This window comes from Desmodus rotundus, chromosome 6 (assembly GCF_022682495.2).
Source record: "Desmodus rotundus isolate HL8 chromosome 6, HLdesRot8A.1, whole genome shotgun sequence".
Taxonomy (NCBI): Eukaryota; Metazoa; Chordata; class Mammalia; order Chiroptera; family Phyllostomidae; genus Desmodus; species Desmodus rotundus.
In genome coordinates, this window is record NC_071392.1 from 23,143,143 (window position 1) to 23,163,713 (window position 20,571).

Here is a 20,571-nt window from a genome sequence, read left to right on the forward strand (position 1 = left end):
CTTCCTTTCTGTCTCCACCCATTAGACTAGAGCTCCATGAGGGCAGGGCACCCTTAACTACGTGCCCTCTGCTGTTTCACCGGCACTGGCACACACACCAGGGTGTGCACACAAACATGTATGTCAGGATATACATGATGTCACATAGCCTCGCATGCAGCAAGTATATGATAAAGTGAACATGACTGCACTCTGTTGAACCTCAAAACTGGAAAACGGTATAAAACACTTCTAGACTAGGAACACAGCTACACCTAACCTGCCTAGAAACACTACGCTTCTTCAATCTAAAATAAAAGTAAATATGACTATTTCTCAGTGTTTTCAGGAACTAGTAAAGTCTTTCTTCATTAACACAGACAAGGAATTCCTTCTATTATGCTGTTTGAATGTGTACATCTCTGAAGGGTTTTTTTTTAATTTCTCAATTTTTGTTTTAATTGGGCAAAGCACTTTTTTAAAGAACTGGAAGAGATATACAAATAGGCAACTTCCATCATTAATGCTTTAACATAAAAATCTATTTCTAGAGTAAACAAAATAAATCTTTTGCTGTTGATGTGTAGATATTTTTTTTTCAGACTATTCACTGCCTCAAATTTTATTTGAGGGCAGGGTAAGACATATACCTGGCTTTTAAATAAAAGGGATGTTTTGCCAAGTATCAACTACTGTGTCTGAGAGTTTTTCATATGAAAATATAGTTGACCCTTGAACAACACGGGTTTGAAATGTGTGGGTCCATTATACATGGATTTTTTTCCCCTACAAATATTTCAGTATATTCAGGCCTTAGCATCCATGGGTTTCCCATTAGCTGATTCAACCAACTGCATACCAAAAACAATATTTTCGCTTTCCCAACCGTGGATTCCCAACTTTGTATCAAAAATACTTGGGGGGAAGGTGAGTGTGGTGGTGGGTTTGTCACCCCTAATCCTCACGTTATTCAAGGGTCAGCTCTAGTACAGACATACCTCAGAGACATTGCAGGTTTGGTTCCAGATCTCCGCAATGAAGCAAATATCATGACAAAACGAGTCATAATCTTTTTGCTGGTGAAGGGCCTTGCTTTTAGTTTGCAAAAAATAAATGAAATGCCTGTGAAGCACAATAAAGTGAAGCTCAATAAAACAAGGGACACCTAGATAAGAATGCTCCCTGGCCGGTGAAGGAAGCGGGCATCGTGAGCTGGAGAGAGCTGTATCTGATTTGCAACAGGCTCTGGTAGGCCTCTAGCCTTGCTGCAATTATAATCACCTGGGAGCATGTAAAGGCTATTAATGACCAGATCACTTCCACCAAGAGTACTTACTTCTTCCTTTCCAATTTTCAGGCCTTTTAGTTCTTTCTCTCACCTTACTGAAGTGGTTTTCCACAGGGGACAAGTTTGCTTCCCTCTCTCCTCAGGCACATTTGGAAACGTCTGGAGACATTTTTGATTGTTACAACTGGACGTGGGGGTAGGGAGAGAAGGGTGTTACTAGTATCTTGTGAGCAGAGGCCAGAAATGCTGCCAAGCACCCCGTATTGCACAGGACTTGTCAAACGAGGACTTGTCAAAATGTCAACAGTGCCAAGGCTGAGAAACTTTGCCTCAATAGACTTGCTAAGATCTCCAGTGAAATATGGAAGAGATGAGAACAAACATCTTATCCTGCTCCAGATTTTAGTAGCAAAAATTTGGTCTTCTTTTAAATACAATGTCAGCTGTTTTTTATTGTGGGGATCTCTTTTAAGATCAAGGAATTTCATTCTAGTCCTAGTTTTCTGTGAGTTTTATTATGGCTGTTATTGATGTTCATATTGTTTCCCCTTTTAGGCTGTTAATATGGAGATTTCTTGATAAATTTTTAAATGTTAAAATGAATTTCTGGGGTAAAACCCTTTTAATTTTTATGTATTGTTGGATTCAAATTGATAAAATTTTAAGATTTTTACATTGGTGTTTTGAGGAATACTGGTATGTACAGTAGTTTTCTCTTCCTACAATCTTTTTGTTTCATTTTGGTCAGAGTAATACTGGCCTCATACATGAGTCGAGAAATTTTCTATTATCTGGAAGAGTTTCTATAGAATTGGTTTTATTGCTTAAATGTTTGATAGAAGACACCACTAAAGCTCAGTTAGGCCCAGACTTTTCTTTCAGGTGTTTAACTGTGAATTCAATTTCTTGAATATGTACGTACATTGCAACTTAGGTTACCCGTTTCTCCCTGAATTGTCTTTAGTAGTTTGTCTCCCAACAAAATTTCCTATTTCATCAATGTCAAATGTATAAGCATAAAATTATGGTTTTTATTTTATTTTTGGTGCCCATAGGTTCTGTGGCGATACCCCTATTTTATTCCCGATATTAGCAATTTATGTTTTTCCTCCTTTTTTGTATTTTTCTGTATTAGTCAATCATTGCCTTGTCTCTGTTTCCTTTGGGTTTAATTTGCTCTTCTTACAGTTTCTTAAGGTAAAAACTCAAATCACTGACTTGAGTTCTTTCTATTTATCTGTGTTAGGATTTAAGGCTATAAATATCTTGTTAAGCACTGAGTTTGCTGTTTCCCACACATTTTGGTGGGCTGTTTTAAATTTTCATTGAGATAAAAAATATTTTCTAATTTCCCTTGTGGTTTCTCCTTTTATCCAAATATTTGGGAAGTAGCCAGATACCTCTACCATTGGTTTCTTGTTTAACCCATTGTGGTTGGAAAACATAGTTTGTATAATTTCAGTACTTTAAATTTACTGAAGTCAGTTTTATGGCCCAGAATATTTTCTCTCAGTGAATATTTTAAGTACCTTAAAAAAATTTTATGTTTATTTTAGCCCTCTGAATACCCTGCCTAATATATGTTATTTTGAAGTCAATTCTTTAGTGGTCTTGCAAAACAAAGCAAACAAACAATAGCTAAGACAATAAAATAGTTCACTGTACTTAGGTTCCTTGTTTCCTGGTTCTTTGCCCAAACTTCATACCACAATCTGATAGCTTATTTGAAATTCCTGAGATGTGCTACTTCCGACTAAATATTTATTTCCAATGAACACTTGGTTTTCCTGGATTCACTAAATTTTGTTGTCTTCTAGCCACAAATTTCATGCAAAAATGAGTGTGTGATCTTACTTGAAGCAAGGAAAGGTCTGTAAACACTCCTAGCTGAGGACTCGATATATCAATATTTTTGTTTTTTTCATCCCAGAAATCTTTGAGGAAAATCAAAGAGAGAAATCTGATTTTATTTGAATATCTTATTTAGTTATTTTCAGAGAGAGGGGAAGAGTGGGAGTAAGAGCAGGTGAGAAATGTCCATGTGAGAGAGAAACACTGATCAGACAGATGCCTCTGTCATCATGCACCTGGGCCGGGACTGAACCTGCCACACGAGCATGTGTTCTGACCAGGGATGGAACCGGCGACCTTTCGCCGTGTGGGAAAACGCCCAGCCAACTGAGCCACACCGGTCACGGCAAGAAATGTCATGTTTCATATTAAAAATGAATAAGCATTAGCTCCATCCACAAAAGGTAGAAATTTTATTATGAAACGTTTATATTTGTTAATTGGCTGCATGCAACCACATTTCAGAAATTCAAAAGACTAATTTCTATGCAGGTTTACATATAACTTGCGTTTTAAGACTACACATGCTATAGGACAATGGCGCATCTATAATCCACCAAATGCCCATCAGTAGATCAGTGGATAAAAATGCTGTGGTACATTTACACAACGGAATACTGCATCACAGCAAAGAAGAAGGAGCTCTAACATTTCGGGACAGCATGGACGGACCTGGAGACTATTATGCTAAGTGAAATAAGCCAGTCAGTTATATGGTATTTGTCTTTCAAATACCATATGATCTCACTTATATGTGGAATCTAATGAACAAAATAAACTAACAAACAAAGTAGAACCAGAGGCATGGATACATGGAAGAGACCGACCGCTGTCAGAGGGGGGAGTGGGGACTGGTTGGAAGAAGGTCAAATGATTAGCCAAGGACAGGGACAACTGTGTGGGGATGGCCTGAGTGGGGGTGAGGGTAGGCTAAGTAGAGGTAGGCAAAGGGGGAAAAGTGGGGACAACCAAAATAGCATGAAAATATATATATAATTAAAAAAAGAAGACTGGTTCCCCTCCCCACTGTCCTGATTTTAGATGTGTTATGGGTATTCCTTCAAGACATACCAGCTTTGGGTGTGAAATTAAAACAGCAACTCCCTAACTTCCCCTTTCCAGGAAACTTTTACAAATCTTCTTTCACCCTTCTCTCCACCCACTGCCCTTCAGGAGGGTTCCTGAGTCTTCTTGATAAAGCAGCCACACTTGCTGGTAATTTTGGTGGTGACCCACTGTTTCAGCACAGCAATGCTGTCCAGGAGCTATGTCCTTCCCATAATGATTGTGCTAATGCCGTGGCTGTCTCCTCCAGTGTCCACATCGCTGAGTATTTATATTTGGGATCCAGGAACCCGGTATTTTCACAGCCCGGGCTTGAAACAGCGGTTCTGCTTTAATCTAGTGTGATGAGGACAGTAGGAGAGAGCCCTGAAGAATCTCCCTGATCCTTTGGACGTCAGCCCCATTACATCAGGCATACTCCCACTTCCGAGTCCTTGTGCTGGGTATTCCTTCTGCCTGGGTGGGGTCACAAGGGTCCCTCCCTCCCCCTGACAATTATCTGATTACCTGCCTAACAAGGCCTTCCCTAAGCACCCTGTTAATATTGCACTCTGCCTCCTTCTTCACCTAGCAATTTCTGTTCCCATTCCCTGCATTTTTTTTCCTCCATAGAACTTCCAATGTTTTATAGTATGTGCAATTATTGACTTTTTGTTAGTCTCCTTTCCAGAACATAAAGTTTATGACAATTGGGATTTTGTCTGTTTCATTCACATCAAACCCAAAGTTCCTAAAACAGCACCTATCACCAAGTAGATGCCTAATAAATACTTATTGAGTGAATGAGTACTCCTTGGAAGTGCAGCTTCTCACTGCTGCCCTTACCACCCACCCAAGCCCCCAGTCTCAACAAGACCATTCATATTTAGGCCACAGTGGAACTGGGCCCACTTCCCCATGCCAGGACCTAGTCTGAAACACATAGGCCTTTCATTTTCCCGGAGAAAGTTGAAAATTGCCTCGATCATCCCCGGCTCAGGTTCCCCATTCCATGGACAGGTAGCTTCCCTGCCACACTCAGCTGTCTCCTGACCTACTGCCAAAGTTGGTTTCTGCTTCACTGGAGCCCCATCTTCTGCCCCAACTCCTGTTCTCTGGGGCTGTTAAATTACTTAAATAAGGAGGCCACTGGAGTGAGATGTTGTGATGCTGTGGAGGCCTGCATTAGCAAACCAAAACCCAAGCTTGTAAATGCCTCAAGGTCACAAAAATCGAAACCTAAGGACAACCAATCGTGAACAACCAACTAGGCTATAGGCTATAGCCAATTGGTACTTTCTTTGCTTGGTTTCCCATTTTATCTATAAATGTCTCACTTTGAACTCCTGGTTTGGTGTTGTCTAATTTCAATTGATTTTTGGTCAAATAAATTTATAAAACTTTTAATATACCTCAGTTTATCTTTTAACAGGACTCAGATTTCATATGTACTATATGGTATAGTACATATCTTTCATAATTATATAACCATGGAAAGGTTGTCAATTATTTTTAAGATTTTATTTATTTATTTTTAGAGACGGGAAGGGGAGGAGAAAGAGAGGAAGAGCAACATCAATGTGTGGTTGCCCCTCGTGTGCCTCCTACTGGGGACCTGGCCTACAACCCAAGCATGTGCCCTGACTGGGAATCGAACCAGGGACCCTTTGATTCGCAGGCTGGCATTCAATCCACTGAGCCACAGCAGACAGAGCAGGTTGTCTAATTTGGACATTTAAGTTTATTTATGCATAAAAGGATTTAACCTTAAAATTAATCATCTGATTAACTCACATATCACATTTGAACAAAATGTCACAACAAAAAAACTTTTCAAAAAGATATATTTTAATGATGAAAGCATTGGTGAATTTTTTGTACATTTTTTTTGTGATGTTAAACATGTACTGTCAAATATTAATATCTCTAAGTGGGTAAGAATACAAATCATTTTGTCGTGAAAGAGCCATGCTCTTAATGGCTTTTAAAGAGGCAGAAAAGGTGAAGTTTCTCTTAGAAAATGACACCAAAGGGTCAATGGCACCAAGGTCACATTGGCTAAAGAAGGAAAACAAGCTTTTAAAGCTACCTTAACAAAACTTTACTGCAAATATATTATTCTTTTGAACACAACACATAGAGAGGAGGAGAACCTCCGAAACATTATGGCTGTATTCTCTGGCGTGTTAAGGAACAAGTTTGGCTAGTGGCTTCTGAATAATAAAATTTCCTTGCAAACTCCCCTAGCTTGGCATAGCTTTTCACCTATAAAAGGTAATATAAAAAGACATAGATCAGTTGCAAGCAGACCTAATAATGGTCCATCACAAAAGTGTAGTTTAGGTTATTTTAAAATATTAACATAAGAAAATCCAGTTTAAAAAAGAATTTCAAACCAAAACTAGGCATTTAAAAAATAGCCAGATAGCTGAGGTTAATTCCCTAAAGTCCCACAAACAACCTCCCCCCTTTTTACCCTCCAAACAGGGTGGGGGTTTTTTTCCCTACAAAAGTCAGTTTAGTACTTGCTGGAATCCCAGCCCAGAAACCAGCCTGTGAATGTGGGTGGCTCATAGCCCTGTTTTATGATGATAATTGGCGTCCTCCTATCTCTTCCAGAAGGGTCTGTCTCAAGGTACATTTTGGCTAAAAAGAAGTACAAAGACATAAATTTAATTAGTTTTGATTAAAGTAACTATAGAATGAAAAGTTTCCAATAAAGGTAATAAATTAAATCCTCCTTGCCCCAAAGTAGTCAAATACTGTTTCATAGGACCAATTACTTATAGATTATTTCTCTCATTCACTATGGAAGGTACCATGAGAGTTTCATTATTGCCTGAAAAAAAATCCAAACTTTATAGAATTATATTTATGGCATAATTATTCTATATTTTCAATAACTAAAAAAAGTGCCAAAAACAGCATTATTTGAAAGGAATTAAAAAATAATCTAGATTACACCAGTGATGGAGGTTTTACTATTTCTATAACAAAAAATGTAAGTGAATTAAAATTTTTTAGGATAATTGATAACTAGCTTACCAGACTTCAGAGATTCTGTCTTTTCAACTTCATTGGCATCTTTGCCAATCCAAATAAAAATCTGAAAAATGAAACAATGATGATATCTACTGTTTGGGGAGTACGAACTGAGAGCTGGGTCATGTGCAAAATTCTTCCTACAGGTTGCCCATTTAAACTGTACAACAACCCAGGGGTTAGAAATAGGGACACAGCCGTGTGGAGAAGTTCAACCACTTTCCCACAGCCCACACTTCCTAGGAGACACCAAAACTTACATGCAGACAAGTTTCACCTCAGGTTTCACATTCTGAGAGTTTGTGTTTATGTAACACTGTCTAGTTCATAACGGGAACTTTCTCAAAAACTTATTGACTGCGTGTGGTTATTTTTTGCACCCTCCGCTGGGGTGTGTAAGTCCATCATTATCTCTATATTTTACAGGGAGGGGTACACTCTCAGCTTGTTTGCAGGCACCCCACGAATCAAATCAGAGAGTGGTGAACCTCTGACTGAAGCTTCGTGTTCTCCTGTACTACTGTATCCTACAACAATTTGGTAAGAGTGCTGTAACCTTTAGTATTTAAAGATTGCGGTTTTACGTAAACTGCTATCATTATATATTCTGTATGTATCCTTCTCCTTCTTAAATATGTAAGTTGGGTACTTCAATGCTGAAAAATTCTCCTGAATGACCTGATATGTAAGTCACTTTAAAGTCACTTGTTGGCAGAGAGATTTTGGTCAAATTGCTTTTGATTGTGTTCTAATTCACACTGAAAGGGCTGGAATATTGGCTTGCAGGGTGTAGCACAAACCAGGACAGCAAGATCATGTACATAAAACGTACATGGTGTAACTGGCACATGACATTGTATTAGTTTCAGGTGTGTAACACAAGGATTCGCTCTGGTATCTACTGTGAAGTGATCGCCCCCACAGTGAGTGTAGTTAACAAGAAGCTAAGGGGTAACAGAACTGAATGACTTAGCAACTAACAGCAGACCTACAAATAACAATAGCTTTGGTTGACTCCGGGATTAGTCCAAATTCATATATACAAATATTTCATAATAGTTCAATGTGATTTAGTTTCTAACAGATTTATTTTCCCCTTTTATGATTGTTAATTTATAATAGTAAATCGAGGTTAAAACACAATGGTCAGATGTGCCACGTTAAATCACTATTTTCTCCAAAATAAACATAACAGCAACATACTTTATTCTGCAGATTCAAAACTATTCTGTGTCTGTTTCTTTCCTAGGGGAAGAGTCTCCTATGACCTCTTGTCAAATTTCAAGAGAAATTCTGCATATTTCAGTCTCCCCCATGGCATTGTACCCCGATATACCCATTTATTTTATTCACTAATGTATTTATTAGTTAAGTGAATATATAAATGTATGAACAAGTTAGGAGATGGGGTGAATTTTTTACAAATAAATGAAAAGTAGAAGGGTCTTTTTTTTTTTGCCTAAATTTATGCAGCCAAAGATGGTAACCGTGGAATTATTTTTACATTAAAACATCAACTTGCTACATGTATCAGTCTTATTTTTTGCCAAAATATCTTTTTTAAATATTGCCTAAATCCACAGATCCACTTATTATTAGACTTGCTGCCTCTCAAAGCCGATTTTGTCAGCTCCCAGCTGCAAGTACACGCTCTTGTTATGAACAAAATATAATGTTACCTGTTCCCAGGCATCTAGTAACATGACATCATCTTCTGCTAAATCATCCTGGGTGAACTCTCCTGGAACCTCTTCAATCTGAAATGCATAAAAAACTTTATGATCAAATGGTAAAGTAGTAATTTTTCTAATCTATAAACAAGCCGCTTCACAGATTTATGATGCCTTCCAAAGGTCTCTGAAGGCATTCGTGGGGGGAAAGGGAGTGGATCTATTCTGTGGACAGTAACCACACAGGGTGATCTGGTCCTCCGTCCCTAACTGGGCAGGTCATGGTGGGTGGTCACATCCCAGGCCTACAACTTCTTTAGTGAGAGGTTTTCAGCCAGCCCTGTCCATTGTTCTTGTGCATCCAGGTTAAGACACCTTTGAAATGCCCGAAGTAATACTCCTGGAAGGAGGCATTGAGGAAGAGAGCACAGAATCTTGTTACCTACCCTGTAATGCAATCCCCACCCTGCTTCCCCCCACCTCCCTGTAGCCTTCCTTATGCTCCCTCCTTAATTTCAAATGCATGAAAGAAGCCGCAAAACTGTGATTCTCTGGAGCATTTGAGATCTGTTTCAAATGGTGTATGTTGTCAGTTTTGGCTCAAATAAACTCATAAAAATTCTCTACAGGTTTGGACATTTCTTATGTCAACACATTTGAGTTTATGGTCTGGGTATTAAATTGTCTTTCATTTTGTGGGTTGAGGTTATTTTCAGAAAATCAATATATATGGTCATTTTAGAAATAACAACTTTTAATAAGATAAAATTATAACATATTCCCTATGCAAAGTTTTCTCATTTTTATTTCAAGTGGGTTGAATTGTGTTCTCTATAGTTAACATTAAAGGATAATACAGAAGGTTGGTTTAACACACCCAGTACTAGTGAGTAGGTATGAAAGTTCAATATTTCTAAAGAAGTCTGGATAAAACCTTCCTGATCCTTAGGAAGGTGTGGTAGATTGGATTACAATTTCCAGTTCTTCAGTCCTTCCCTTTGCCATGTGACTTTGCAGTGCAGTGGAGTTGGTAGAGCTGACGGTGGCCTTGGCCATGTCATATAAGCCAATGTGACTCAGCGGGGACCCTCTTGTGCTCTTGGGGTCTGCCACGGAAAAGCAGGCATGAACCTGCAGCCACAGGAGAGCCTCCCAGCTGTGCCCAGCCTCCATAAACAGGCCCTGGGCAATCTGCCGCTCTCTGAGCATGACAATAAACACATCTGCTGCACGGATGGGGTACTGAGGTCCTTAACAACAAGCCAACAAATGAAACGCTAACCATTTACCGAGGGCAACAAATTTGTTTACATTATCTTTCTACAGAACATTTACTAATCAGATACACATTTTAAAAAGCACAAACCTTAGATATTACTTACTTTGTGCCATGCACTGTTCTAATCCTTTATATACAACTAACTTAACATTCACAACAACCCTATGAAGAAAGTACTAGCATTAGCTCCATTTAACAGATGAGAAAACTACAGCACAGAGACAGTAAGTAACCAGCTTACGGTCACACAGCCAGCAAATAATACATCACCAAGTAAGTAATATCACACAAGCAGACTGGCTCTAAAAGCTGCACTTTTCATAGCAATATTAGCAAATAATACTAATAAGAACTTATAGGAGCATATGCTGAGAAAGAAGTTGTTTGGATGCAACATCAAATAACAATCAAAAGAGTAAAATAACAAATTGTCCTGATGACAAGTTTATAAAATGCAGAGGTTTCTAGAAAAGCAGGTGAGCAATTGCGGTGGCTGAGAATGAAACATTTAGCACAATCCAGTATTTAAATCTTTACTTTTTAGGTCAAATCACTTATAAACATCAAGTGTGGTTGGTCCCTGAGCAGTTTCTTCTTCAAAGCATTTTATTTCTAGCAAGCAAGTACCTGGGAAAATACTTAAGAAATTTTCAAGTGTGTGTGTGTGTGTGTGTGTTGAGAAATAAAGTGTCTATTCACCAGGAAGTGGTGACAAAACCTTTAGATCAAGTTTTACATAGTAAAAGAATTTGTTCTTTAAACAAAATATTAATACAAGAGCCTAGTCTGGCGAACAGAGAAAGAAATTTTCTGGTTAACCTCAGATGATGGGCCGCAGCCCAGAATATTCCAGAGCCCAGTGTAACATCACTCTTCGACACAGATACTTTTACTTCCACATACCTGGAATTCAAAGCCTGAGAATGACTCTGAAATAAAACATTCCTCCCGATGGCAGTTAATTTGCAGGTGCATATGTAGCTTTCTGTGATTTTGACCAATGATTATAGTATTTCTGTAATATATTTCATTCAGTCAGCATGGTGAAACTTTTATTCCCCTTGGAAGTTGAAGGGTAACATTTATGTCATTTGATCAGAAACCACTCTTGTTGCTATAGGAAGTGTCAAGTTATTCAATTAGCAACCCAACCAACCACAGGCATGCTGACCCTGGTGCAAGGTAGCTGGTATTCTTAAGAGCGGCTTGATTTATATGGTTCGTTACAGTAGTCCTGTGCTTTCACATCCATAACATCATTGATTCTTAAAACTACACGGTGACGAGGGAAGAGCACCACCTATGGTTCGCAGGGGAGTGGAAACAGGATCAGAGGATAACGTGGCTGGAAAGTCTCCCCAGGCCCTTACCACGAATCTTCCACTTTTGTTAGAGCAGCCGTAAAGCCGAGGCGGGTGGTCTTCAGCCTGGGTCTCTAGCAGTGGAGAGGTCTGGTAGTGGGCTTTCCCTCCAAGGGAATTCCAAAACTCCTCTGTGGGAGACACACTGCATTACCCAATGCATTTTCAGATACTATTAACAAACAGTATCTTACGTTGACTTTAATGTTAAGAAATTATTTAAGTACAGCAGGTACCATCACCCGCTTTGGCAGCTAATGGATTCTTATCCCTGCTCCCCACAACCTTTACAAAGTGACTATTTTTGGACAAAATAAATTACATGATGTGCAATCATACCAAAGGTAAGTTCTGGTGAGTGGCCCAGGCCGCACAGTACACACCTGGCTCCTTTCCTTCCTGAATCCTTGTGGTTTTGCACTTGAGCACACTGGCCACGTGCTCCGCTCCCCTCTCCTCCTCCTGGCTCGCGCCTTTTCCTACCCAGGTGTAGCCGTTATTGTGTGGCAGTTTCAGGACAAAAACGTCATTGGAATTCAACGAATCTGCCTCGACATCTACCTACAGGATGAAGAAAATTAACACAATGATCCAAACACATTGCTGTCCCTTCAATAAACACATCAGAGAAACTGTGACAACTCACCCATGGCCTCCTGCCCCGATCCCAGGGAGCTAACTCAGGGCAGCGCGCGGGCGCCCCCGTGGTGTTGACCACACTGGAGCAGGGGCACTTGGGCCTGTGTCGGGTTCACTCCCCACCACCCACAGACAGGAGCGCAAGGCTCGAAGAATAAAATGAACCAAACCGAAGGGATAAGTAGCAAAGATAATATTTAAAGAGATCATAAAAACTAGGATGGGCTATTACCAAAAAAAAAAAAAAAAAAAAGAGGGAATAGTATTTACAAAGGACATACATGTAACACAGGTACTCAGTTTTCTTTCCCCTGCTAAGCAAGAGAGAAGGTTTATCAGGTAACCAAAGGGACACCTACAAATCACAAAACAGGGACTGGGGGCCAATGTAAGCAAAGAAACAATAATACGGTTTCACTGAAAGTGCTCCAGGCTCCGATAAATCATTGCTCAAATGATAAAAGACTGTTTGTAGTGAATTAAACACAGCGCTGACATACCCCTTCCTTTCAATGAAGAAGCCATGGACACTGTCTAGGACCATGCAGGTGAACACACTGCTGCCCCATGTGGCCACAGAGAACTGAAAGGGACCCTGAGGGACTGGATCTGGCTGGAGAGTGAGGCTGAAGGTGGAACCTCTGGGCAGGGACAGGCCTGTTCAGAGGCTCAGGCTTGGCAGTGGGCCTGAGGGTCTAGGATGGGCTTGTATCTTCGTGTCCAGGACCTTGTGATTTTGTGCCTCTCTGTGTCCTCAGGGTCTGTGAGAACCTCTGTCTGGCTGTGTGATTGTGTCACTGACAGCACGTGTACCCTATTTTGTGCATGACTGTGGGACTCAGTGTCAGGAGTGATAACAGGGAGAGGAGGCAGCATGAGGGAGGAAGAAAACAAGAACATGCTATTCTCGAGGCCAAGTGAAGAAAGTGTTTCAAGGCGCTGGTTATCAGCGCTGCCAAATGATGCTGTTTGGCCAACCACACTGAGGTGCCGGATGAAAGCATCGACTACGTGTAGAGTTGGATTCCACCGGGTCGTCAGGCCCCTGTCCCCAGAGAGAGCAGTATAGGAGGAAGGGATGGCTGTTGGAAACATTGAAGGGGGTGGTAACATCTAGGGATGTGGTTATTCCCCTCTTTCAGTGGGAACGAGACCTCTTGGACCAAGCCCAAAGGCATCTATGGGATGTGATGACAGAGAATTCCAGACATCATGACTTCCAATTCTAATCTAAATGTCTCACTGGCACAGAGGGAAGAGCTTGGTTGATGGACAGAGGGGTGACGAGAGGCCCATGCCCTGGTTGGTGTGGGGTCAGGGAAGTAGTTCTAAAGTGTATGAAAACAGAAAGCCCTATAAACATTGATTTTCATGAGTATATCTCAGAGAGCCTAAGGATGTGCAGGCCACTTTGAGAGGCACAGGGAAATAAAGGAGCTCTATCACAAGCAGGCTACCATGTCTCATAAGTAAGTGTCCACGGGAAAGAGGCAAGGAAGCAGCGATTCCCTCGGACTCTTCCATCAGAGAGTAAGGGAGGGTGCCCGTAGATGAGAACTTAACTGTCTTTTAATTTGATGGATTAAAAAATAGAGAGTCATAATTGAACATGAGAGTCCATGCACAGAATACTCGGGTTGAGATCAATACACACGATGGCATTTAAACCGTGTAACTGAGTGAGGAGAGCCAAGTCCAGGCCTCAGAGCACTCCGGTGCCTAGAGGGCTAGCAGAGGAGGCGAGTCCAGCAAAACTGCCCTTAGAAGAGTGGCCTTGAACTTTAGAAGAAATCCTGTAATTGTGGTATTTCAGAAGGCCAGTGGTAAAAGAACAAACAAGCAAAACAAAACAGTGTTTCAAGAACACAGGGAAGGGAGACTGTCAAAATGCCAGTGGGAGGTAAGACAAGGGAGACCGGAGAAGGCAGAAGGCAGGCGGAATGGCGTGTCTGAGTGGAGTGGCTTTAGGAGGGGCTTTGGAAAGCAGAGACGGCAGGTGAGTGAAGACAACTGTCTGGAGGACTCGTGGTTGGAAGGTGGACAGAGGAAGTACGTCACTGAGAGAGCCAGGATCAAGAGATGGTTTGTAAATGAAGGATGGGAGCCTCTTAAAGGCGTGTTTTTATTACAAAATAAGTGACCCAGGACAGAAGAATAAATTAACAACACAAAAGAGAGAGCAGTGTATTGCCTGCAATGATGGTGAACTGGAGGAGGAGTAACATGGGACAGAGAAAAATCAGAGAAGTTCCTAGGAAGCTCAAGTTCAGGGATCCTGGACAGAAGCTGGCAGTGAGGTGGAGGTGGGATATTTGGCCTCAAATAGAAGTCACATTTTATTTCTTTTTGTAATAAATATACATTAAATTATTTACCAATATATACTTTATACAAACAGTATTATTTATTTTTAATTTATCGGTAAGAATAGATCAATATTAATTTCTAAAATAATTTAGAATGTGTATAAATGACCACTATGGAATATTATTAAATATAAAGGTATTAACTGTTTAAATTTATTTCATAAAGCAGGTGGGGAGAATACACAGGTGCAGACAAGCTGGTGAAATTGGAAGGGAACAGAGGTGATTCCATGTGATCTCTGATTCTGTTACCCGTAGAGAGCAGGGACATCGGCACTTGGAGAGAGAGGGGGACCTGCAGGGTGTGGTGCATGCAGAGGGTTTGAGGATTCAGGTCTGAGACTGAGAACTGCTGAAAAATGCCTCCTGAAGTGAAGGTGCTGAAGGACAGGCCATGCTTGTCTGAGATGAGATGTCTGAAACAGCTGCCCGAGGCGCTGTAGTGATCACCGTGGCAGGCTTGGTATCCAGCCTGTGAGCCTGAGAGAAAATGGGGCAAGGGCAAGAGTGGATGAGCGAAGCCAGAGTGATGGGGTCAGCGGGGCCTGGCTGAAGCCATCGAAGGCTAAGAGAGGAAGGACCGCCTGCTCAGTAGACAGCAGCACAAGGGGCACTGGGGGAACACAATTTCTGCTTGAGGGGGCTGTACAGGAATCTGTACCCTGAGAGAACAGGACAGCATGAAGGGGGATGGCTGCAGGTAGAGAGATGCTATGACTTCACCTGGCTTTAAGGGCTCAGCTGAATGGCTTGTGCAGAAGAAAGGTTGGCAGGTGGGCTCCTGTTTGTGGATATAGAGGGTGGGAAGGGCAGTTTTAGGTTGCTTTGGGAGGCTCGAATTTCAAGAGTGACTGAGGTGACCAGCCTGCAAGGTGATGGATCATCCTAGAGGTCAAAGCACTAGCCACTTAAAAACCTGTGCCAGCTGCCCTCGTCCATACCCGAGGGGCTCCTCTTCCAGTGACATTGTGATATGGGGTATGTTTCTTTCATGGCTGCTGCCAGACAGCATCTTGGGCTGGTGGAGTTACGGTCTGGCCCAACGCGGTAAAACCTGTTTCCCACATTCATTACACGTAGACAGACAAGGGGCTTCCCTCTCGAATTCCCCCGCGTGGTCATCTGATCAGCACCCACATCCATCTTCCCCCAGGCCTTCCAAAATAGCACGTAAGCTGCCTCATGTCCGTGACAGCTTGCTTTGTCACGTTATCCTTCAATTTCATTTGCTTTGGTATAATGCAGTTGAAAAATGTGAGAGGCCTGGTATCTGCAGTTAACTTTTTACTCAATTCTCCTGCCTTTATTATTTTTATTGAGAACACTAGAGTTGCTATAAACATTCAGGGAGTTTAATTGCCAACTGTGTAAAGACTAATGTTTGCTGAGGGCTCAGGCTGTTTTGAGGAATGCATGACATTACCTCCACGATTCTGGTGATGGATGCCAGGTTTCTTCGAACTTGAAAGAGGCGGGTAGGAGCAGCAGGTACCTGCCCTCCTTTCTTTGATGTTCCGTTCTTGTAAATAATGAGTGGCTTGTCTTTGAACAGACTTAGCAGGTGAGCAGGTTCTTTGCCCTGGGAGACTCGAATCTGGGGGAGGGGAGAGAGAAGAAAGGAAATGAAGAGTGCCATGAGAGAAGGTAGCATTTCCAAACGTGTTTCCATTTTTCTTTTTGAATATAAAATAAACCGCAGGTCAAGAGAAGGGGGCATAATGATGAACAGAAGATGCAGATTAACAGTCAAGCGTCTGACTGACTTAAGAATCAATTGTTATTCCAGACCCCATACTCCCAACCAGTTTTTTCTCAGGGGGACCATCATCTTACCAGCCACTTTCTGCTTCCAGAAAGTGGGGGTGGGGGGGAGTGAGAAGCTCATCTATTCCTCCAAAAGAGAAAGTCAGTGCTGACATATGCCATCTTTCATGAAAACTACTCTTTTTTCAAGGGTACCAACACCTGACAGATATTTAGGGATATGCTTGTTTTTCACATAGTTTGGATCTTGTTCAGGTAAAGAGATGTGCATTTAAATGCCTCCACAAACATGACAACACGAAGCATACTAATTGTTTTCACATCCCTGCAACTAAGGTGAAAAAATAATTTAATAGCCATCTGGGGATAGAGAAATGTTCTATCCAAACATCAAAAAGTGACAAAAATAAACAGAATACACTTTCTATTTTTAAGCTTAACTTTGGAAATGGTAATAATAGATTTGCTTACTATAAGCTCTTGAAAAAAAAATACATTATAGTCCTGACCGGGTGGCTCAGTTGTTAGAGCATCTTCCTGATATGCCAAGGTTGCAGGTTCAATCCCTGGTCAGGGCACGTGCAAGAATCACCAATGAATGTGCAAAAAGTGAAAAGACAAATCAGTGTCTCTCTCTCTCCCAAGTCAGGTTAAACAATACATTATAAAGACTGCGGCATAAGGAAATTTAAGAAAACAAATGGGAAATTATTTAATTTCACCTATTATCTTAACACCAGATATTGCATTAGAAGTATATTTCCTATTTCTTGCATAAACTATTGATGCATTTTTTAAAAGATTTTATTTATTTATTTTTAGAGAGAGGGGAAGGGAGAAAGAAAGAGAGACACAGAAACATTGATGAGTTGCCTCTCATGCACCCCCTACCAGGGACCTGGCCCGAAACCCAGGTATGTGCCCTGACAGGGAATCGAACCAACAACTTTTCAGTTTGCTTCTTGATGCCCAGCCCACTAAGCCACACACATCAGGGCCTGATGCATTTTTTTTAAATATAAAATGTTCAGATTTTGTGCTGGTCCCATATTTTTGTCAATTATTCTGCCCTATGCTAAAACTGGATGGTCTCTCACCTACTCTAGTGTGTCTTTTTCTAGAAGCCAAATGAATGGGAATGCTGATGCACATACTATTGTAGGGAGGCCTAGGGAGCATTGCCCATAATTAACTTCGCAGTTATCCCTCAGTGAGCAAACATTCAAACAAGGGAGTAGCAAATTATAAAAGTGTCTTCTGAGTCTCAGCCCCAGAGCTCAGCATGAGGTTACCTAGGAGTTACTCGTTGCTTATCACTCCCCACGACACTGAGACTTAAAAGAAAAAAAAAAGGCCACTGATTAAGACACTTTCTACCTGTGAAATGAGAATAAGAGAGGGAAAAGGTAAGCCGAAAGTTTTTCAGTACTGTTACAATACTCTACAGAATGTTTAAAACAGCAATAAAGACTTGAGTTGCCTGTGCATTTTTGTAAATTACTGCCACCTAGTGATTAAACTACATATTACCTCTTCATTGTCAATTAAGGATTCAACTGGCTAACAAGGGAAATTCATTGGGTATCTCAAACATTTTACTGCGAAATGTGAAACTTATAAGGCATGATAAGTATCTTCCAAGTTTTAGCATAACCTGCAATATATTAAATATCACTTAAATGGCACAGATGATGCCAGTTATTAGAAATATTTCATTCGAGAAATGAATATAATACTTCCGTGAAATAAGGTTCAGTACATTAAAAAATTCAATCACCTTACTAATTTGTTAATTAACGATTAACAAGTTTGATTTTTAAAAAGTTAATGCGCACCTTTAAATACAGATCTAATTTGCTTTTCAGTATATCTATGAACTATTAACAAGTACCAAGACAGAAAGAAAACTAGCTGGAACACCAAATTTTGCCTACACATCTTAGATTATATGTACTAAAGTATCTGACTTACCTATTTAATTATTACCTTTGAAGAATCTATTACACATTTACAAGCTTTGCAAACAAAATAAAAAACTTGTGTACTACACAGATTCTTTATTCACTTGACATCAGGCATGAGGAAGTTAGACACATTCCTGTGAAGGGAATGCTGAATGTCACCTTGCTGGCCAAACCAGCACCTGCTTTCAGCCTGAACCCCCAGTCGGGAAGATACTTTCCCCAACAGTTGGGAGCAGACTCCTTCCCCAAAGCCAGCCTGAGAAAACACCCAGGCAGTGTGAGCTGCTTGGCCGGAAGGCGAGGGAGGGAGTGGGAGGGAGGGTGGAGGGAGAGGGAGAAACACACACTAAGGAGAGCTTGCAGTAAGGCCAAGGAACAAGCCAGGGCCACTCCAGGGACTAAGAAAAGTAGACAGACAGGTTGGAGCACATTGAAGAGTAACAAAGCCTTCTTGAAGCCTGTACTTAAGTTACACTTTGAGGAATTAAATAAGCAAAGGCCAAGAACTTCCTAATAAGGGTCCTGAAACCAGAAGCAGATATCCCACCATAAGCATATGAAGAGGAGCTGGAGGGAAGAGGAAGGAAGGTCGAACCAGGCTGGAGAGGGGCCCTTCAACACGATGAGGACAGCTGGGAGCAGACACTGATGTTAGAGTCCCATTGTATGATGTTCAAACTTTTATAATTAGTCAGCACTTTATTTCTCTCTCCCTCTTTCTCTATTCAGTCTACTTTTCTCCAGATAGATAGATAGATAGATGACATAAAGAAAGAAATTGTGTTTTTCCCCAATGCCCGGGTTGACTCATTTATATAGAATTGTCATTTAGAATGTGGGATCGATCATTCTCAACAAATTATTTATTTTGAGAAATGCCCACATAATGAGTCTCTCTCTCCCTCACACTGTCCTCTCCTTCTATCTTTTGCTTCTCTTTCCCTCTCATCTCCTCCACGGTTTCCCTCCCTCTTTTCCCACCCATCCCTTTCCTCCCTTTCTCTCCTTTGTCTTCCCTCTCTCTTCTCCCCTTTCTTTTCCCGTTCCCTCTAGTGTTCTCTCCCCTCCCCTCCTCTTGCTCTTCCTCTTTCCCCTCCTCCACTCCCCAGCCCCCTCAGTTTGGTCACTAGGCTTTGTGTCAGCTAAAATTCTGGAACCCGGAAGGATCTATGCTCTCAGCAGGTTTATTGCAGGTCATCTGTGCAAACATCTTACCTACTTTTATGATTTGGGAGAGTGTGAAACATTGTTCCATGTCTTAACTATTAATTAGAATTATTAATCTGTACTTGTTTTATACTGCTGTATCAAATTCCTATTGCTTTAATAACAAATTGTCATGATTTCAGTGACTTAAATCAGTACAAATTTATCCTATAGTTCTGGAGGCCAGAAGTCCTCAATGAGCCTCACTGGGATAAAATCAAGGTGCCGCAGGGCTACGTTCCTTTTAGGAGGCTCTAGGAGTGAATCCATTTCTTCGGCTTTTTCAGCGTTTAGGGGCTGCATACATTACTCCAGGGGGGCCCCTTCCATCTTTAAAGTTAGCAATTGCTGGCTGAGTCTCTCCCCTTCGAACTCTACCTGTCTCCCTGTGTCACTTGTCAGGATCTTGTGGTTACACTGGATCTACCCCATCATCTTGGACAATCTTCCTATTTTACCATATGCTATGTTGCAACCTTGATTCTATCTCCAGTCTTAATTCTCCTTTGCCTTATAACATCACATATCCACAGGTCCAGAAGATTGGGATGTTGACATCTTTGCAGGATGGGGTAGGGGCATAATCTACCTCTTCACATCTGTCTAACAGCAGGAAGAGGAAACTCAGAATAGTTTTCATGTCAGGTGACTGATACTGACATAGGACGTGATTCTAAAGGAAAGATTCTTTGGGGCCCTTAAATCTATTAATAGTTTATTTTGGATTTTGTTGTTTTTTTACTTTGTTTGCTTTCTCCCTTCCAGAGTCTGAGAGAACTACTATGGCACAGGAGTAGGAGTATTTGAATTCCAAAATGGAAAAAAGGTAGTATCTAGAAACAGTCAAGTTCCCATCCCAACTCAAGTGTGGGGCTTAAACTAGACATTGGGCTAGTAAAACTCAAACTTCTAAGAGTTTGGGGGTAAAAAGATTCCAACCTGCACAGCCTGTCCTCCAAGGGATCTGTCCAACTGAACTGTCAGGAACGCAGAGGTCGTCAGCTCATCTCTCGTGGCATTGGCTCCTTGCCTGGGGGGCCAAAGGGAAATACATTAGCTTGCATTAGAAAGTTTTAAGACCTTCTAATACAGGCATTTCAGGCAGAGGCTTAAGTTAC

The 20,571-nt window shown here is 41.1% G+C and overlaps 1 protein-coding gene across 1 annotated transcript in view; it reads right to left on the reverse strand.

The window, feature by feature from the left end:
- Window positions 1–5,989: 5,989 nt before the first annotated feature.
- Window positions 5,990–20,571, reverse strand: part of SCIN (scinderin) — a 72,342-nt gene continuing 57,760 nt past the window's right edge. Inside the window, exons 10-16 of the mRNA XM_024577213.4 lie at window positions 20,393–20,483; window positions 15,943–16,113; window positions 11,898–12,075; window positions 11,524–11,645; window positions 8,884–8,961; window positions 7,208–7,268; window positions 5,990–6,808 (exon numbers count right to left, since the gene is read on the reverse strand). Coding sequence (XP_024432981.2) covers window positions 6,681–6,808; window positions 7,208–7,268; window positions 8,884–8,961; window positions 11,524–11,645; window positions 11,898–12,075; window positions 15,943–16,113; window positions 20,393–20,483 — 829 coding nt within the window. The 3' untranslated portion in view covers window positions 5,990–6,680. The remainder of the gene's footprint in view (window positions 6,809–7,207; window positions 7,269–8,883; window positions 8,962–11,523; window positions 11,646–11,897; window positions 12,076–15,942; window positions 16,114–20,392; window positions 20,484–20,571) is intronic.